The following is a 22,181-nucleotide window of genomic DNA, read 5'->3' on the forward strand; positions in this document are numbered from 1 at the left end:
TTTATAAACTTAAAATTCCCAAACCATCTGTGGTATCATGCCTACACATCCATTTGACTTTATGCAAATATAGGAAATACTAGTCTAGTTTTTAAGTTTCTAAAATCTCAACAGTTACTTAATTTATATCTTTAAAATAAATGCATGTATTTCTAGAGTCTATATTTGCTGATGCAGGTCTTTCTGCATATAGAGTTCCCTTTGAAGTTTGCCTTTCAAAGCAAAAGGCAAAATAAGAGCTAGACTTGATTGGTGTCATTAAAATTTATTTAATTTTTAAGTCTGCACTTATTTTGGATGTACATTTTATAAAACAATCTGGAAAGTGCTTATTATTACTTTGTTTTCATTTTAAAAGATTGGGAGCTACAAGTTAAGAATGTGAGGAACAAAGATAGGGGATGAGTGGCTTTCCTATACTGATATATATATATACAAACCCAGTATTTCCTCTAGAAATCTCCTTTGATACTATTGTATGTGAAAATTACCTTTTATTCTTCAACAGAATATGAGACTGTCCTATAAAGTAGATTTGTTACAGGAAGCCCCACTAATGAGGTCATTTCTGATCTATTATCTATGATTAGTATTATTCCAAAGTGCTATATTTAATTATTTTCAGATAAATCTTTTTATCAAGGTGGGAAGTGCATGTTTCATTTGTTTGTATGTTTAATAGAGCATGTAATAGAATTTTCAACTTCATTCATTCCTCAGAACACATAAACTTTCAGTAGCCTTCCTTAAGGAAATACCCAGAGATGCTCACTTTGTATGTATAGCTTTAAAGAATTGGTCTACTTGAAATTCTGTAAACGATACTTAGGGAATCATAACTAACTTTCCCTTTTTTTGTGTGATAGGAATAGAATTACTCAAAATTACAATTTTTAATTTGTTTTTCAATTTTAAAAAATCAGTACTCAGAAGAGTACTAAACATCATTATAAGAGCATTAGGATTTTATTTATTAGCAGCATAATTTGGTGGGAAAACTATCCATATGGGAATCAGGAAATTTTAATTTTTTTTTTAATGTAATCTTTGTTGTGGCAGATTCTATAACCTTCACCACAATGCCTCAATGTTTTAAAATCTGTAAATTGGTGATTATACCACTGTGGGAATATAATCAATATAAATAATAATTTTAATCAGAAGAGTGTGAACTCTTCAAAAGCTAGGCAAGGTTTAATTGTCATTCCTAGCATTGTTACTTATAAAGGTCTTAATCAATGTTGAAGTCATTTATCAAATTTGTATAGTATATGCAATATTGAATAAACTAAGAGTTCAGTACTTATTAAGTAGTTTTAAAGGCAAATTGGGTGAATTCTGAGGAACTCTTAACATCAGTGTTTTTCTGAAAAAAAAATGGTAATGGGCAGGGGAGGTGGAGGATGGTGTAGGACAGATAAATGGTGATAGAGACTTGACTTGGGTTGGTGAACACACACAAAAAAATGTACAGATGATGTGTTGTGGAATTGTGCACCTGAAACCCGTGTAATTTTATGAACCAGTGTTACCCTAATAAATTCAATAAATTCAAAAAAATGACATATCACACATGTATGAATGTATTTTATTTTTTCAAGTTGTATTTTGAAAATAATTTCTTTAAAATTTCAGGTGTAACCTTCCCCCAACAACAGGAAATGTTAGTAAAGATGTTGGCAGTAAAACCAACCTTGTGACCATAAATCCCAGTATCATAAGACTAAGGTAAGTATCTCCAACTTACATAACAGTTCAAGAACATTTGTTCATTGTTTAGCATGTTTCTTAATCTGAGCACCAATCTTTTTTTTTTAAATATATTTTATTGATTTTTTACAGAGAGGAAGGGAGAGGGATAGAGAGTTAGAAACATCGGTGAGAGAGAAACATCGATTAGCTGCCTCCTGCACAACCCCTACTGGGGATGTGCCCGCAACCAAGGTACATGCTCTTGACTGGAATCGAACCTGGGACCCTTCAGTTCGCAGGGGGACCTCTATCTACTGGGCCAAACTGGTTAGGGATGAGCACCAATCTTATTGCCGAGACTGACTTGCAATACAGCTGGCATGGCTTTTGGGGGAAATATATACATTTGTAATTTTTTAATTTCTATCAAGGTTGTGGCTCATGAGAAGTCGTGACCAGCTGTACTTCTAATGTCATAAGCTGAATGTTGCTCATCAAATGAAAACTTTCTGTTTCTTTATCATTTTTTATAGTAGTGAAGTTACGTTTTTCAGTTTTCTTTCAGAATTTTAGTGTTACTCTTTTATCTTGGTAGTACTTCCTTGATAAAACCTAATCTATTTGGAAACTTGAGGTAGCAAGCCTTAGGAGGACCTGGCTCAATTTGATTTTCACTTTGGATAGTATAATACTAAAGAATTATTCCCATGATTCATTTTCCACATGTAATTACCATGAAATGTTGGTTGGTTAATAAAAATTCTATATAGTAGTTTTGCTGTATTATTTAAACCAAAAGTGACTAATAATAATTATTACTAGAATACTCCCACAAATAGTTCTGGTATCTGTTAAGAGAATATAAAATACTAGAGGCCCAGTGCACAAAATTCATGCACTGGAGGAGGGGGGCCTGCGCCCTCTCGCAGTCTGGAATCCCTTGCTCCTTACCGCCTGCCTGCTCGCTGTTCCTTAGTGCTGCTGCAGAGGCAGGAGGGGCTCCCGCCACCACTGCTGCATTCGCCAGCCATGAGCCTGGCTTCTGGCTGAGCAGTGCTCCCTCTGTGGGAGCTCACTGACCACAAGGGGGGCAGCTTCTACGTTGAGCATCTGCCCCCTGGTGGTCAATGCACATCATAGCGGCTGGTTGTTCCAGTTGTTCCGCCTTAATGGTCGCTTAGGCTTTTATTATATAGATTGTATCTGAAAGGGTTAAAGAGAATGAAACGGAGCAGAGGAAACTTATTGTGCTTAGCAGATATCTTGCAGAAAGCTTGCAGCTGAACACTGCCTAGCCCAGATAACCACTAAACATCTGGCAATGGGAGGAACGAAGGACCGGACCCTTACGTCAGCAGAACAGCTTGCAGCCAGCAGAAGTTAATAAACACTTGCCTCTCCCTTCAGTCTCTGCTGATTCCTTTTTCGGACTCAGCCCACCTGCACCCAGGTGCCTGAAATAAAAGTTCTTTTGATACATCTTATGGCCTCATGTCATAGGTGCGCAACCCCGGCCCACTCCAAACCTTTCAGCATCTTTCTCCCAAAACCTTACTTTCAAAATACACAAAATTGTGTAATTATTTAAATTGAACATGTAAAGCGATCACAATTACAGTGGAGGAAATTTTTAAAATGTGTGTATGTATATTGTTTTTAGGTTTTCTAAAGGAAACTTTTCTTTTAATCACATGTTCAAAACATACACAAATCACAAGAGTACAGCTTGATGAATTTTAAAAAATGTGTAGATATTTTAAGGAAGTCCTGTGTTTGAGAAAACATTTCATCATTATAGACGTGGAAAGTGTTTCAGCATCAAAAAGCAACCTTAGATTACTGAGATAGAAGATCAGAGAATATAAGAAATGTGTGTCCAGTTAAGGGTATGGCCCAGTAAGAAAGTAGAAATTAAATCCTAGAAATACCAAGAAAAGAAATTAAGGCCTAGCTTTTTATATTTATAAGATACTTACTATGAGTTTTTTTGGAGTCTATGGTTTGTCTTTTTATATACAGTGATATGCATGGTTCCATTTTTTTTTGGCTAGAGGTAATTTAGCCTGTGTTACCAAAACCACCACTTTGATGATGATTATTAATATTATTATTATTACTATCATTATTAAATTTGGCAGATATGGGAACTTAAAGGAAAAGAAAGCAGTATTTCTAGAGGACCTTGAAGCCTATGGAGATGCATTTCTTCTACTGCCAGCATTTTCCTTCAGGGCCAACACCTTTGCCTCTTTTAAAGTGTACAGCACACTGGAAGAATCTAAGGCAAGACAAAAGGTTATATATTTCCATCCCAAGTACCTGAGGAACCTTGCCCTCTTCTGGAGAACTAAAGGTGTGATAGAGTACCGCCTGTCCTCTGGCTTGATGATCGCAAGTGTGGCCATTGAGCTGTGTGAGAACGTGAAACTGTATGGATTTTGGCCCTTCTCTAAAACTGTGCAGGACACACCTGTCAGCCATCACTACTATGACAACAGTTTACCTAAACGTGGTTTCCATGAGATGCCCAAGGAATACAGCCAAATTCTCCAACTTCACATGAAAGGAATCCTCAAATTACAATTTAGCAAATGTGAAATAGCCTAACCACGGTGACTTAAAATGGGAATAGTTTTCATGTAATGCTATAGGTGAGTAACAATATTTGCAAACACAAAAACTGGTGGTTGTAGGGTATAATAGGAGGAGCCCCATACTTAGTTCGATCAAAGCTCCCCACAAATTGTGCAACCTCAGCAACTCATTCAGTTGTTCTGATCTTCAATTTCCCTGACTGGACAATGGGGACCAAGATATCTAACTCACATTAGGAAAATGAGAAAATCTATGAAAACTCTTGGCAAACTATTTGCCTGAGTTAGGTACTCAAAAGTCTGTTTCCTTTTGATAGTTACATTTCCACCCTCACCAGACTGATAATAAAAGGTGTGCTGTTTGGAAACCCTTTCTGGAGAGAACACCTGAACTACCAGTACTCACTGAGGTTGTTTCTCTGGCTGGCCTCTCTCTTATCAAAATTATCCTTCTCATCTTTCCTCCTGTCTTAAAGAGTGCATTTAAGAAAATTATGTACTAAAACAAGAAACTCTTGACTCTTCAGGAATGAAATCCTTCTCTTTGTATGATAATGTGCCTGCTTCTTATTACATTCACTGTGCCATTCGCTGTGATGACTGTTTGGTTGGAAATTTTAGGCCAATTCTTTTTCTCCTTTATCTACATTTTAAAATCACTTTTCAATTTGACTTCTTCACTCTTAAGTGTTTTCCTCTCTCACTGACAGATCTACTTCGAGGATATAAATGGTTACAATGTCCAGTTTTTCTTACTTGTTGACTTATCCGGCCCTCACTTATTTAATTAATTTTTTAAAATCATTGAATAGCTACTTCATGCCAAGCCTGTAACAGGCACTGTGAGAGGGATACAGAGGTCCTGCAGGAGGAAGCGGACACGCATGTCATCACTATGATCTGGTGTGATAAATGTTACTACAGTAGCTATGAATAAAGAATTGTGAGGAACAGAGGCAGGAATAATTAAATCTACTTCGTAGAATCTATTTCAGAGAAGAGGTGGTTTCTGAACTAAACCTAGATGAGGAAGGTTTTAGAAAATGAAGATAATTCTGGGTAGAGGGAATAGTGTAGGGGAAAAAGCTGTCCCCTTGATTCTGATTCATCAAAACTAGCACATTTGAAGATAGGTCATGTTCTTTGCTCAAAAAATCTGCCCCCTGAGGGTAGGATACAAACTGTGATGGTACTGACTTGGGCCCACAACTGTGAAATGGGAATGATACCAGCCTGACAGATTTTACAGGAAAACTGTCATGATTAAAACATGAAAACTTAATTCTCATAAGGAAATGTGTGTGTTCACATGAGAAATAAGACTAATCACTTAAACATCAGTCTAAAATGAAGCTTGCATAGATATGGAATATTAACATTTTCACACCATTCCCTTACATTATGATGATACCTGGAGGTTGCAGGGCTGGGTGAAAAAGGTGAAAGAATTAAGAAGAAAAAGAAAAATATATATATTTATATATATATATATATATATATATATATTCCCTGTATCTACTGAACAAGTTATTTGACTTAAATAATTATGTCACAGGATAGTGAGAAGCTAAGAAAATTCTAGGGCAGAAGGGATAGGGAAACTCAGATAAGAAAATTAAACAAGACCAAACAATTTAGAAAGCTTTCAGCCAAGTTGTAGCAAAACCTTATCTTGAGAACAAATGGCTAATACCTCTCCTCTCTAACCAAAGAATTCAGTAAAGAAAGGGGAGTGTGAATGCCCCTTTTCCTTAACCAGGGAATACTTCGTGTAAATCACCCTGGAACTGCTAAGGCAGGGGGATGGAAGGGGGAGAAAGAAGGGAGAAATTTATCTCACCCACTAAACAAAGAAGTCAGCTGTTTGGAAAGGAGAAAAGAGGAGGGAGTTTTCATCTCACTGTTTAAACAGAGAAGCCGACAGTCTTGGGGCTTGTTAAAGATAAAATCACCAGATGCTTCTCATAAATTCTGGGAAAGCCATAGCAAAGTAAAAGGGAGATGTTAAGAGTTCATCTGTACCAAGATATCCAGCAGAAGAATTTTAAAACCTGTAGACAGAAAAATATAAAAAGCCAAACCTCTGTCTGCCAGGCTCACTTCTCAGACTAGCTGGGAAGTCCCTCTGTGCTTCATAAGCCAACTATATAGATTTGCTTGCCTTGCTTCTTTAATAAATTTACTTGCTTTACTTCTTTAATAAATGGGTTTTACTACAACGGAATCGTCCCAGGTCACTCATTTGAATTCCTTCCTCCAAGACTGACAAAAACGGAAGAGACTCAGCCCTCTTGCTGGTGCCTATGACCGTTATGTGCATGCTTTCCTGCTTGGCTTCGTGCCATCTCCAGGTGAGCAGAGATAGGAGTGGAATAGACTGGGCAGCATGTTGAATTAATTACAATTCAAGTACTAAATTTTTACCTTAGCCAGATTATGGTTTTACTAAATGTTGACTTATAAGAACACTCTGCTGTAAATTGCTTATTTTGATAAAGTACATCTTTAATTTTATTGTGATGCTAGTCTCAGTTCACATTTTCATTTGTTCTTCCTAGCAAATGATACCCATTATGGCCATAAATTAATTGAAAGTTCATATGTAAGTATTTTCCAAAAGAAACCTTTCCTTTTAGTTACATAAAGTCTAATTCATTTACCTTCCTTTTTATTGTGATGAATAAGTGGCTGATTTTTACTGCTTCTAATGCATTTAATTAGCTTTTAAAAATATGCTAGCAACATTGGTAATGTCTGTATCATGTTACTAGCAATGGATTTTTAAAAATAGATCAGAGCATTCTGATACTTTAAAGTTAGTAAAATGTTTTCTGATGAGTAAGGACTTAAACTTTTCTCTTTGATGGTATTGGAAATAGATAATTGATAAGTAAAAGTAATAGAATATACTGAAATAAATCATTAAGTATATAATAGGTAGACTTTATTAGTTATTTTAATACAAATTACATATGATTAGGACATTTAGAGCTTGCTTAAAATTTTCCCATATAACTTCCTATTTTAATTTTGGAAATTTCTCCTAGAATATCAAAACAATATATTTAATGACACTGATCAGGATTTCATAAATATTCAAAATGGCATGAGACTAAAGAGCAATGTCCTAATGAAACCCATGTCTGAGTAAAAGTTCAGCAGAAAACAAATGTTTAAGCTGTGAAGAAAATTGTAGACCCACCCACATGAGCACAACTGAAGTTGATTTCTTGTTTAACACTGATCTTAACATTTGTATTATCGTCCTAACTGCATGTTGAAATTACACAACAATCCCAGCTAGATTCACATTAGCCAAAAGTCTTTGGTTAAAAAAAAAAAAGTGTATCTTTTGTCTCTGTTTCCCAAGTGGGACTGTAGCAGTTGTGAAATCTCAACACCTTGTAGTTATCCGCCATGAGTTGAAACTCTCCTTCACCTTGTTGTAGTTTGTTGTAGTTAGTGGGTTGTGGGGAAATAAACAGAGTGGGTGGCCTCCTTCACATCGTAACATTTCCTCCCCAGCAGAGGATGGCCTTCCACGTGTTCACTGTGATGTGCCAATAATGTCCTTTTCCTAAACTGAATTTTAAAATTTTTTCTAAAATAAAATAGAACATGAATTTTTATAATGTAACATATTAGCTTCTGAGAATGGTAAATCATAAGTCACAGTTCTTTTTGTTCTGGAATGGTGAATTATATTACAAGTGGTTTGTTTTCACCAAGATCAAAACAAAAAGAAAAGCTATGCACTCCATCTTGTAGATTTACAGATGAACCACTACCAGGTCAGACAGTGACACTCTCAAGACATCTCCCGGGGTAACGAGTATTGCTTAAATGCTGTTAGCAGGGTTGGATTTGATCTTCGGCTCTTAGACTTCAAGTACATCCATGGACATTGGAGAGAGAAAGCACTGCTGCTAGAGACTACTAAACCTTCAGTTCAGACTCAGGCTCCTAACACCCGGTGCCACCAGCTCCTAAGGGAAAGACTGGCTTGCTTAATTCCATTTTCTGCTTGTCGTGCAGCATCACTGGGCAATGTAACTGAATAATGAGAGTCACAAGGATCTCCATCCAAATCCAAAAGTAAGGCAGAAACAGTCATTGAAGCATGTAGTCCATAGTGCTGTCTAGTCTTTGGAAAGGACTCCAGAGATTGACGTTTCACCTAATAGACTAGTCCTTGAAGTCTCTGGTGTTTTTCCCTCCTAACAAAAGGGAAAAGCACATAGATTGTGACTGTCATGAAAGAAGATTTCTTTCTGCATGTAAATTCCAACCCAATAAATGTGTGGGCTCTCAGCCAGGTAATCAGCCAAGGACATTTTTTGGAGGACTTTCTATCTATAGCATACTGAATTAAGCCATAAATCAGACCCGTTTGGGGCTAGATTTTTTTCCCTCGCCAACAAAAAATTTACCAGTCAAATACGCTATCATGTCAGGTACCTTAAATCATTCCATGAATCTCAGGAATCTTTGGGAAATTGGAAAATTTTGTGGATAACGGCCCTGTTCGTATCCTGAATAGCTACTGCAGAAGGATAGTTACAACAAAACATTTTATTTATGTAACATGACATGAAACACATTGTTATGCTATTAAATACTAAAGGAATTACAGAAATTCACATAAATTATCTGAAACCTTTGACCTACTAAGATGATTTATTTCTTTATTCTTGATGTTTAAAAAGTCGTTTTGAGCTGCTGGGTTTCCTATTTGCATGTGGCTTCAAAAGGCTCACTCCATGGCGAAGTTGCCATTCCCCTTTTGAAGATGTATGGGCAGGAAATTTTCTCTTGTCCATTGTATCTTATCTGGGTCATTTCTTCCAAAACTATTCTGCTTTTAATCAAAAAATGTGAGTGATATATGATAAAGATGCATTGCTCACATAATGGAGAAAAGATAAACTCTTTAGCAGATGGTCTTGGAACATTAGCTCATGATATGGAGAAGAATTCCTACATTGCATGTTAGAAAAAGTTGGACTCCAGATAGATTAAAGATGGATTCAAAAGTAAACTGTAAAGCTAACAGAACTAACAGTGAGGGGCTGTCCTTCGTAAATATAACCCAAAATAATTTTTTAAAAATTCAGTTGAGACGTAATGTCTATCTATGGCTATATTAAAATGGCCGATTTCTAGTCAATGAGCAGCACCTTAAAAAAGTGAACAAGGCTGGTGACAGACTGGAATAGCTTTTATCAATGTGTTAAATTAATGCCATTAATTATAGAAACATTCCTAGGACTTGTTGCAAATCAAGAAGTAAAAGACAGGAATCTCAATATAAAAATGAGCAAAGGGTAAGAATGTGGTCTACAAAGGAAAATGTTAAGTAGCTAATAAAAGAGTGATGCTCAAGCTTACTAGTATCTGAGAAATAAAAATTAAAAGGAGATATTATATTATATTGGCAAGAATTAGTAAGGTCATTAATTCCAAATGCTAGTGGAAGTTTAAACCAATTCAACCATCTTGGAAAGTAGTCTGGAAGTACTGAGTTCGTCAAATTAATTATTTGTCCTATGGCCCAGCAATCCCACCTGTTGGGTACATGCCCCAGAGAACTTGTTGTAAATGTCCACAAGGAGAATAATAGTAGGATATTTATTTCATTATTGTTTGTGGTAGCAGGAATTTGGTGCACAGCTGACCATGTCTAAGGAAATTAATGAGTTAACTTTGACAAATACACAGTATGGAATGCAGGGCAGCAATTAGAAGCAACTTCTACGTATATAGAGAGCAGCTAGGATAGATCCTTAAAATACAGTGTAAAGGGGAAAATAAGAGCTATAGCACAATGCCACTTAGATACATTAAAGCCTATACATACATAATACATATACATATTCAAGGACATATATTAAACACTAGAAGAGTGCCCATTTAGGAGAGAGCAGTAGGGGTTGTTTTAGGGATAAAAGGGAGGGGGGATGAATAACACAAGAAAAGGACCTTGCAGATTATGCCATGAACCAAGAGCCTAATGATTAATTCAACTCTCAATTTGAGGCACAAATAAAATAAGGTCAAAAGGAAGAACATATGTTAGTTTGAAAAGAGTCCAAGTTGTAAAAACAACATCAAAATTAATTTTCTGTCTTCCAAGAGGAGAGGACAGACATCCTTTGGCAGAAAAATAGTAGTGTTAATGAGGTATTGTTATAGAAGGGGGAGATACAGTACAAATGAGCAGGAGAAAATATATGCTACATGGAAATGAACAGTTACATTATGCCAGAACTATGTGGGTTACTTTCTATCTGTCAGCATATTTAATAGAGCAAACCTTGGACACGTTTATTCTTATCCAAACAAAAAATAGTCTTACTACTACATAATTATAGACGCTGAGACTCAAGTGGGTAACTTCCGTAAGGTTACATTATATAAGAATAGAGCTGACATTCAAACTCACATCTGTCTAACTCTAAAGCCATGTGTACAGCCATGAAACCATCTGCACAATAAACAATGTACATGTCCATTACCCCAAAAGGTTTTCTAGTGCTGTTTTCCCTCAACATAAGATTCATTCATGTTGTTTGTATAATCAACAGTTTATTCATTTGCTGAGTAGAATTCTATTATATGGATGCAACACAATTCGTTTATCCATTCACCTGTTGATGTACATTTTAGTTGTCTCCAGGTTTGGGCTGTTAAAATATAGCTATCATGAGCTTTAATGTACACGTGTTTGTGTGGACATATATTTTCATTTCTTTGGTGCAAATATCTAGGATTGGAACAGCTGGGGAACAGGATCAATGTATGCATAACATTTTTTAAAAACTACCAACTGTTTTCCATAATGGTTGTAACATTTTATGTTTTTATCCACAGCGTATACCAGTTGCAGCTGCCTCACATCTTTTATAAAATTTTGTATGGTCAGTCTTTTATTTTTTTATTAAAAATGTTTTTAATTTTCTTTTTAGAAAATCTTTATTGTTGAAAGTATTACAGAGGTCCCCTCCTTTTTATCCCCCATTACCCCCTTCTCTACCTGGTTTCAGCCTCCCCTCAGGTCTCCACCACTCTATAGTCTGTGTCCATGGGTTCTACATATCTATAATAATAAAAGTGTAATATGCTAATTAGACCAGATGACCTTCCAGACAAAGCCGGGGCTGTAAGGGAAGCCCAGGTCCCGGGTGCCAGAGGGAAGCGGGTGCCAGCAGCCGGGGTAAGGAAGGCCTACTCTTGCATGATTTTCATGCATCAGGCCTCTAGTATGTATATAAGTAATTTGGTTAATCTGTTCCTGCCCCTTCCCCCCGACTCCCCTTCCTTCTGGGATTTGTCAGTCTGTTTCCATGCCTCTGGTTCTATTTTATTCATCGGTTTATTTTGTTCATTAGATTCCACATATAAGTGAGATCATGTGACATTTGCTTTGGTTAACATTCAGTATTGCAGTATATTATTTTCAGGTGTACAGTATAGTGGTGAGACATTTATATAACTTACGAAGTGATGATCCCCATGATAAATCTAGTATCCACCTGACACCATACATAGTTATTACAATATTATTGACTGTATTCCCTATGCTGTACTTTATATCCAGTGACTATTTTGTAACTGCCAATGGTAGGTCAGTCTTTTAAATGTTAGGCATTCTGTTGGGTGTATAGTGTGTCTCATGATTTAAATTTGAATTTCCCTTATGATTGTATTTCATATGTTTATTTGTTTTTTGTATTTTGGTAAAGTATCTGTTCAAATATTTTGATCACTTTTAATTCGATTGTCTTTTCATAATTGAATTATCAGAGATCTTTATATATTGTAGATACAAGCCTTTTGTCAGATATACACTGAGTGGCCATATTATTATGATTTCTGAACGCCTAATAATCTGGCCACTCAGTGTATATCCTATATAATAAAAGGCTAATATGCAAATTGTCCCCTCAACCAGGAGTTCGACCAGCAGGCAGGCTGGCCAACCACCTATGTCCCCTCCCCCTGGCCAGGCTGACTGGACCCCACCTATGCATGAATTCATGCACCGGGCCTCTAATATATATATATATGTGTGTGTGTGTGTGTGTATATGTATGTGTGTGTGTGTGTATATATGTATGTGTGTGTGTGTGTGTATATATATATATATATATATATATATATATATACACACACACACTGAGTGGCCAGATTATTATGCGTTCAGAGATCATAATAATCTGGCCACTCAGTGTAGGTTTTACAACTATGTTCTCTTAGTCTGTGGTATGCCTTTTCATTTTCTTAATAGTGGTTTTTGAATAGCAAAAATTTTAAATTTTAGTGAAGTCTAGTTTATTGGTTTTTAAATTTTTTTGTGTCAACTTTAGGAAATCTTTGCCCTGGCCCGTGTGGCCCAGTTAGTTGGAGCATCGTGCTATACTGCAAAGTGTGGCAGGTTCAATCCCATGTCAGGGCACATGACCAGGTTCAACCCATGGTTAGGTTGCGTGTGGGAAGCAACTGGTTGATGTTTCTCTCTCCCTTCCTCTTTCTAAAGTCAATTAAAAAATTAAAAAATATATATTTGCCAAACTCATGATCACTGAGATTTTCTTTATGCTTTTTCTAGAAGGTTTATAGTTTGGCTCTTAACATTTAGAGCCATTCTTATATTTTTTGTGTATGTTATGGTGTGTGGTAAAGGTCAAAATTCAGATTTTGAATCCAATTGTTCAAATAGAATTTGTTGAAAAGCCTTCCTTCATTGTATTACTTTGGCACTTATGGTGAAAATCAACTGATTTATATTTGGGTTTACTTATTTGTGTGCTCTCTATTCTGTTCCATTGATTTATTTATCTTTATGCCAATACTATACTATCTTGATTAATATAATTTTATAAGACTTGAAATAAGACAGCGTGACTCCTCCAATTTTATTCTTTTACAATGTGTTTTGTTTTTTTTTTGGGGGGGGAGGACCGATTCTGGAAGAGTTTGTGTAAAAATTATTGCATCTTACATGTTTGATAAAATTCAGCAGTGAAGCTACCTGGCTCTACAATTTCCCTTGAGGGAAAATTTTTAATTATGCACAATTTTTTAATAGATATGGGGCCATTCGGGTTATCTATTTATTTTTTTATGTTTGGTAGTCTATGTCTTTCAGAGAATTTATACCCTTCATTGAAGCTGTGGCTTTTATTGTCATAAAGTTGTTCATAATATTCTATCTTTTTAATATAGTAGCGTCTACAGTGATGCCCCCTATCTCATTCCCCATATTAGTTATTTGTGTCTGCTTTCTCTCTTTTATCCCTTATATTTATGGTTAGAGATTTATCAATTTTATTGATCATCTAAAAGAAACAGCTTTTGGGTTTCTTTAATTTCTGCTCTGATTTTTATTATTTCCTTATTTCTCCTTAGTTGGGGTTTCATTTACTTTTCTTTTTATAGTTGTTTAAGGTAATTGATGTGACCTCTTTTTGTTGTTAACACAGGTTTTAGTGCTATAAATTTTCCTCTAAAAACTTTAGCGGCTTCCCACAAATTTTGATATGTCATGTGTTCATTTTCATTCAGTTCAAATTACTTTCTGACTTTTGATATCTTCTTTTTAGAAAGTGTGTTATTTAGATTCCAAATATTTCTGGATTGTTTTAGGTATAGATTATTTTAGATTACCATAGATTATTTTAAAATAATTTCAGTGTTGTCTGTTAAAATGTTTTATATGATTGAATCCATTTAAATTAATTGAAACTTTATTTGTACGGACCAGAATATAGCTTTTCTTGGTAAATATTCTGTGTGCTCTTGAAAAGAATGTGTACTCTGATGTTGGGGAGCATTCTGCTAATGTCAATTAGATCAGATTGGTTGATATTGTTGTTCTAGTCTTCTGTGTCTTTCCTGATATTTGTGTACTTGTTCTGTCAGTTATTAAGAGAAGAATGTTAAATTTTTGACTGTAACTGTAAATGTATCTATTTCTTCATGCACTTCTATCAATTTTTAATTTATTGATTAATTTTAGAGAGAGAAGAAGGGGGGAGAGAGAGAAATATCAATTTGTTGTTCCACTTATTTATGTAATCATTGGTTGATTTTTACTAGTATGTGCCCTGACCAGGGACCAAACCCAAAACCTTGGTACTGAGCCACTTGGTGGTCAGGGCTCTACAATTTTTGCTTCATGTATTTTGAAGCTCTGTTAGTGGATGTATGAATGTTTAAGATTGTTACGTTCTCTTGATAAATGACCCATGTCATTCTGAAATTATCTCTAGTAATATTCTTTTCTATGAAGTCTGCTTTGTCTGACATTGATATAGCCACTCCAAATATTTTATATAGAATTAGCATGATATCTCTTTTTTATCATTTTACTTTGAACAAATGTGTTTCTTTATATTGAAAGTGGAGTTCTTATAGACATCATATAGTTAGATCTTATTTTTTAAATCTAATCTGAATATCTACCTTTTACTTGGTGTGTTTATATCATTTTGATTTAATGTCAGACATTTTGCTTCTACATATATTATAAACACCACAATACCTTATTATATTTTTTACTTTAAAGTGTCAGTTATCCTTTGTTGTTGTTGTTAATCCTCACCCGAGGATATTTTTTTCCATTGATTTTTAGAGAGAGGAGGCAGAGAGAGAGAGAGAGAGAGAGAGAGAGAGAGAGAGAGAGAGAAACATCAGTGTGTCTGGTTGCCTCCCGCATGTACCCTGACCAGCCAGGGGTCGAACCTGCAACCCAGGTATGTGCTCTTGACTAGAAATCAACCCTTCGGTACATGGGCTGATGCTCTAACCACTGACAAAAAACAGCCAGAGCATCAGTTATCTTTTTAAAAATTAAAAAGAAATCATATTTACCCATCTATTTACCATTTTCAGTGCTCTTCATATTTTGTGTAGATTTCCATTTTCATTGGGACTCTCTTCTGAGTGGCCTTGTTTTAAAAAAGAAGTCTGTTGTTCTTTATTTTTAAAAAACCTTTATTGTTGAAAGTATTACATATGTCCTCGTTTTCCCCAGAAGTGTGTTGTTCTTACCTTTGTTTCCGTGAACTGTATCTTTTTCCTTCCTTTGGTTCCTTTTAAATTTTTCTTCTATCACTAATGAGCACTATTATTATTATTATTATTATTATTATTATTATTATGTGTGTTGATGTACTTGTTTAAATGTTTTGTTTTGTTTTTGTACTTGAGGTTCTTTGGCTTCTTGCATCTGTGGACTTACAGCTTTCATCAGATTTGGAAAGATTTTGACCATTATTTTCAAATGTTTTTTTTTCTGTCTCTCCTCTTCTCTCCACCCCCTTTTTTAGGGACTCTGGTTATACATATATTAAGCCACTTAAATTTGTTCTGCATCTCACTGATTCCTGTTCATTATATTCTTTCTTTTTCTTTTCCTAGACTGTCCTTCATTTTAGATAGTTCCTATTCCTCTATATTTAAGCTCACTAATATTTTTTGTAGTGTCTAATGTGCTGTTAATCCCATCCAGTATGTTTTTCATTTCAAACATTGTAGAAGTTCGATTTGGGTCTTTTTATATCTTATATGTCTATATTTAACACATATGATCATGCTCTGCCTTTTGGAACATATGGAGTATATTTATAACCCCTTTAATGTCATTTTCTTCTAATTCTTTCATTGGTATAATTCCAGAATCTATTTCTACTGATAGATTTTGCTCTTCAATATGAATTGTCTTTCCCTGCTCCTTTGAATGTCTGATAATTTTTTTATTGAATGCCAGATATTGTGAATTTTACTTTAGTGGGTATTGAATATTTCAGTGTTTCAATACATATGTTAATGTTTGTTCTGAGAAGAAATTAAATTACTTATAAACAGTTTGTTCCTTTCAGAGGTTTACTTTTAATCTCTCAGTTGGAACCAGAGCAGTATTTATTTTAAGGTAATTTGTTTTCCCACACAGAGGGGATCTTTACTAATAAAAGGATTATATGCAAATTGGTCAGGACACCCTCACAGTAACAACCAAACAGCAGACTGTGCGGGGCAACAAGGCCGGCAGGGGGGGTTAGTGAGAGATGACCAAACAACTGAACAAGCAGGTTGTGTGGGGTGACAAGGCCAGCAGGGGGGTTAGTGAGGGATGACTAAATGACTGAAGAGCAGGCTGTGTGGGGCCACCAGGCCGGCAGGGGGATTAGTGAGGGACGACCAAACGACTGAACAGCAGGCTGCATTCAAATTCTTTTGAATTTTCAATTTGGACACTGATCTCTCTTCTGTGTTAATCGAAATGTAATATGTGGGATCCAGTACTCTTATTTGTTTTGCTTGTAAGACAGTGCCTTGGTTAATTTTCATCAAATATGTGAAATAAAATGTTTGCTCAGGTGAAAAGTCTTAGTATAGCTATTAAGACTTTACCGTATAGAACACTTTCTGGGTTTACTTGTCTTTGAGCAAATATAGTGATATTTTAACAACTTTGTATAAAGAAACCAATGCTGATGGCTTTCCAAATGGCAGCCTTCTCATTGGATATTTACCCAGGTTGTTCTTCTATGAATCATGCAGGTTCCTATATATTAACAGCACTAGAGTACGTAGTTCTAGTCATAGATGAATTGTTGATCCTCTAGTGTACTGTGAAGAGAATGCATCCTTCCATATTGCATCATTAAAGTAATGTTTATTGAAAAACAAAAAGGAAAAATAAATAAAGTAATAATAGTTCATTGAAAGTTGATTATTAATAATAATATGTCCTGGTTTTTCCAGTCTACTTAATCCCCTTTCATTCTCAGAAGTGTCCAGTTTGAATGGTAACATATGTGGTCACCAGGTTATTTGAAATTAGAATTTCATAAACACGATTTAGTGGGGCTGTATCACATAATTTCGTCAAAAGTTTAAAGTTATGGTTTTAAAAACTCTTAGCCAGAGATATAATATTTCCACCTCTCTGAGATTCAAGAGAACAGTGGTACCTGGTTTCACTGGAGTGTAAAGTTCATGAGAATTGCTTGGATTTTGAATGTTTTTTGTCTCCAGAGTGAATGGATTTTGTTCTGAATGTGCAGCTCTCTAGAAAAAGCACGTAGTTAGAGGGCTATGCGGCCGTTCCAGGACTCCTCAGGCCTTTCTAATACCAGCTTTCTTTGAAGGCTGTAAACATACTTAATGTCCTTCCTCTCCTATGCTAAGAAATGTGGATAGATATATCTGCCCACAGAATATCTTCATAGGCTAATATGTTCAGTGTTTTAAAGGCAGGGCAACCTATCATTTTCACTGTTTTAACATTTAAGTACTGTCCGTTTGTCAAAATATTTATAAGTAGATTTAAAGTTAGACTGAAGTTGCTAGAGTAGTTATAGCTCTCATGAGGATGCGAAAAACAATGCACTGTGTGAAAAATAGCATCTGATTTTATTCTAATACTGGTACTGCTTACCCAAGAGGAGAGATACTTATTTTCTTTGTAGATAAAATATTTCTCCCACCACCATGACAGTGATAACAGTAAATGGCCTTATTGTCTATAAATGCCAAAGAATTAACATTTTTACTGCATCTAGAAAAACTTGAGGAAACATTAATTTTCTTCCTGCTTTTTTGTCTGTCTTTTCTGTGTGTTTTTTTAACTACTAAAAATTCCACAGTTTCTACAGTTTCTACATGCATTTTAATGTCTCATGAATTCCCAATGCATTCAGTTTTATTTAATGAATATCTTTGGATGAATATAGTTGTTTTGTAATTAAACAGAGCATTTCAACGATACCCTGCTATATAATGTTTGCATTTACAAAAATTGAATATCATTGAGCACTGAGAGTCATATTTCATAAAGATAATACCAGCATATTTTGTTATCATAGTGTATTTCATGCAGGTACGAAGCTACTTCTAATTGGTCAAAACCAAAATGTGCAATTAAGCATCGGTAGAAAATAATTTTTAAGATTTATGTTAAACTATCACCAACTTTTCTGAGTTATTATTTCATTGAATTTTTTGAGATTGTCACTAGTGTTAATTCTTATTTTTATAGATGAGAATATTGGGGGTTCAAAAAACAAGTACTTGAACTAGATTATACAGCTGATAAGTGGAAGACTGGAGAACCTATATTCTTAAACTTTTTCTTTTTAAATATGTAAACTTACAGAAAATTAGCAAATTAGTATAATAAGTACTTCATATACCCCTGAACATAGAATCAACTATTTATTTGAAGGTAAAGTGAGGATATCATGATCATTTATTCTAAATCAGCATGTATGTTCTAATAATAAGGTCATTCTCTTACATAAGCACAGTATAATTAGTAATGGATTTCAGAGAGCAAATTTTCTTCCTAACCAATATTATGATTGTCTCCCCACTTTAGATGAGGAACGTGATTGCTACTTATGTATATGACCTTTGAGTCAGTGCATTGATTTTCTTCCTGAGAATGTTTTCTAGTTTTTGCTATACTTTGGCATATTTGTAGTTAAGCAGTGAGTATTTTGTTTTGTCAGTAACTGCAGTCTGAAAACTGTTCACAAAATTCTTATTATTATAACTCATTTTGAGCCAGCTTTTAAACACCCTATATAGCCTCTAGTTGCAAAATAGGAAACTGAGTAAGCAATGAGAGTCAGCAGGTTTCCTCATCCACAATATTATTCAATCAAGTTACTGTAGTGAATCTAACAAAACAGAACCCTTGGGTCTTCAAAAGTCTCTGACTTCTGTTCCAATGCCCTAAGAAAACGCTAAAGTCGTTCATCTTATCATGGGCTTTCTGAGGGTTATGACTAAAGACTGGGAGGTTTTATGGTTCCCCCATCCTTCACTCCTCTACCAGCAGAACAGAGAGCCTTGTTTGAGTATTTCCTTGAGCAGCGAACTCTGAAGAGTCCTATGGCATGTATCCTAGGGATGTTTTACTTTCCTCTCCATTACATGTGTTGGAACCAATGAATTCTGATCTTCATGACTCATTTCAATTTTCTGTGTTGAGCCAGCACTTTGTGATCTCTCAACATTGGCCCTGTGGCCAGGCAAGACACAAAGCTCAACCCAGCCCCCACATTATTCCATCACAAATGATGAATTTTATTTTTAAGTCAAGCTTCTCACTAGATATACACTAAAATTGGACACATGGAGGTATGACTTGTCACTTTCTAAGATAAATGGGATTGCAAAGCAATATAATAATGAGCAGTAAGCAGTGGCATTGCTGACACTAAACATAACATCTGTCTTGCCTCAGACACTTCAGATAAGGTAGATTTCTGAGGAGACAGTGATAGTCTAACTTTATTTTCCATATATCTAAGGTTTCATAGCTTAAATCTGTCATATTCTATGTTTCCAATGTTTTCACTCTGTATCAGATCCACTGAATTTATGAGCATGACTCCATCCCTCTGCATAACAATCTGCCTGGTCCCAAAAAGGTCTCCAGGATGCATGCTCTTAGAGGCTTCATTGTCCTCATCTCTAAAGTTTTTTACTTTATTAAAAAGAAATCAACAAAGCAGTGGAGAGTGTTTTGTTCAGGATCAAAACAAACAAACATGCAAACAAAAAAGAGGACATTTTTTAAGCAAAATAGCACTTCAAATAATTTTAGATACAGCTAATTATTTATTCAAGTGGCCTTAACTTTGGAAGTGGTTAGCTCTGAACTATAAATATTTTTTTCTTCAACATTAAATAATTTAAGAGCTCAAATTAATTTAAATTTCAGGAAATGAACAGTTGGAACTATAATAAGAAATCACATTATATTTTTACTGCTAAATTTTGTCTTAATATGAAATACATGATATTGATTTTTGCCAAATAACTATACATAGTTCAACTCATTGGATTTCATGATAAGGAAATTCTTTTAGAAAGCTGCCTTTGATTATTTATGACATTTTCCTTTATTTCTTTTCAGCTTGACTTCTGAATTGTGTTGAGGTTTTGGTTCTCAAATGTGATTGATAGAAAACCAATGTTAATATCTAGCATTCTGTTTTATATGAAAACTAATGCCCCTTTCATTACATCTCCTAAAATGAATATAATGTCTATTATGTGGTTCCTAGGAAGACAAATATGGAACAGTTTTCCCTTAAGGGTCGAGGGAGAAGACTAGCATGTTAAAAAATTATAATATAATGCAGCAATCTAATCAGAGATCAATGCCTGCAGAGCTATAGGGACATAGAAGAGGTGCCCTAACTATGCCTGGTTGAAGGTTGGTGGATAAGATTTTACCACCCATTTAAAGGAAGATTCCCAGTACTAGCCAGGGGTTCTAGACTCTTGCCAAACTTAATTTCATTAATACCTATTAGTTGCACGAGTGTTACTGATCGTTTCAGAATGAATTAATTTAAAGCCCACTCCTCAAGCAAAGAGAGCCTCTGCTATAGGTTTTACTTTTTAAAAAAATTTTGTCCTCTCCCTTTATGACTCTCTGCTTCCTCATCTTTAATATGGGATTAATAAAAGTCAGGACTGCCATATGTGGCTTTGGAATCTGTGCACCCACAGCTCCAAGAGGCACCATTTACATACATCATGACATGAGTGACACCCCCTGGAGTTGTGCAGTCATTAACAGTACCTACCCATGGCTTTGGGGAAGATTAAATGATTCATGTAAAGTGGTAAACACAGTGTTACGTATATAAGGATTCAATACATACAGCCATTGCTATCATCATCATCATTATCATCTCACATACATTCCTTTTGTATTTTTTAAAATATGAATCATAAATGTGTCAATGAGAAAAATCCTAAAAGTGAATGATATGCAAATGTAATTTATAACTAAATAAAGTCAATATTATATATTTAAAGGGACTTCTCTGCAATTATATTTATATTTCAACTAATTAAGACAATATACTGTAAAGTGTCTTATATTTTCTTTCTTGTGGTAAAGAAATTATTGTCTTTTATTTTTTATTTTTGAGTGGAAGAATTTTAGTAGGTACCTTGCATTTCTCCTACATTATTTTTGTTGCAGTGTAATTGATCCTATCATAGCAACTTCTTATAGGTTTTAGAAATCTATACTTGAATTGTTATTTTTTCAAAATAAATCAATAGTAACTGGCTTCTAAGATATATTAAAGTGGAGTTTAAAAATATTAATTAATATTTGAAAGTGGCAAAATTAATGCATTTGTGTTTGCTTTTAAAGTATAAATCTAGTGTTATTTCTGTAATTTTGCTTCGTGCTTAAATCCTTGAAGAGCTATAAAAATTCACTTGGTTCATTATTGGCCATTTCCTTAGAACTCAATATCTATTATTGATATTTTAGTATTTATGTTTCATAATAATAAGAATGTGCTATACATATTTTTGTGCCTTCACTGATGTAAATTCTAAAAGAGTATTTGTCTAATGAATTTCTTCAGATATTTAATTTCATGGACTATTGCTAAGAATAATATACTTACTCTCTTATTTGCATTTCAAGAAATTTCTGACATGCAGCACAATCACTTTGATCAGCAAATTATATCAAACATTTAAATGAATTAAAAATATTAAGTATGTGATGTAAGGTAAGGCAAGCGAGCATAACCAACAAACCTCAAGATATACAATGGTTCAAACAATATTGATGTTCGTTTCTAATTTTTTGTAAAGTAAATAATTGATAAGCAACTCAGTACCAAGTAGAAATGATAAGACTCCGACTCTATGCTTTTTGTGTTCTGCTGTCTTCAACACATGATTTCTAAATTTTCCCTTCCACATCTATCCACCAGAAGGGAACAAACATGGAGTACAGGTTTGAGTGCTCTTATGGGCCAGATCTGAATATGGTGCTCAACACTTCTACTCACATGTCACTGGCAGAGTCACATGGCCATACATACTGCACAGAAGGGTAAG

At 34.8% G+C, this 22,181-nt stretch overlaps 1 protein-coding gene across 1 annotated transcript in view; it reads left to right on the top strand.

Annotated features, from left to right (window-relative positions):
* ST8SIA6 (ST8 alpha-N-acetyl-neuraminide alpha-2,8-sialyltransferase 6) overlaps positions 1-6,358 on the top strand; it is a gene marked incomplete at its 5' end in the record, with an annotated part of 153,273 nt that extends 146,915 nt beyond the window's left edge. Inside the window, 2 exons of the mRNA XM_080664368.1 lie at positions 1,636-1,728; positions 3,831-6,358. Of these exons, the coding sequence (XP_080520494.1) occupies positions 1,636-1,728; positions 3,831-4,299 (562 nt within the window). The 3' untranslated portion in view covers positions 4,300-6,358. The remainder of the gene's footprint in view (positions 1-1,635; positions 1,729-3,830) is intronic.
* Positions 6,359-22,181: the final 15,823 nt, after the last annotated feature.

Source organism: Plecotus auritus, assembly GCF_963455305.1.
Source record: "Plecotus auritus genome assembly, chromosome: 1".
Lineage (NCBI taxonomy): Eukaryota > Metazoa > Chordata > Mammalia > Chiroptera > Vespertilionidae > Plecotus > Plecotus auritus.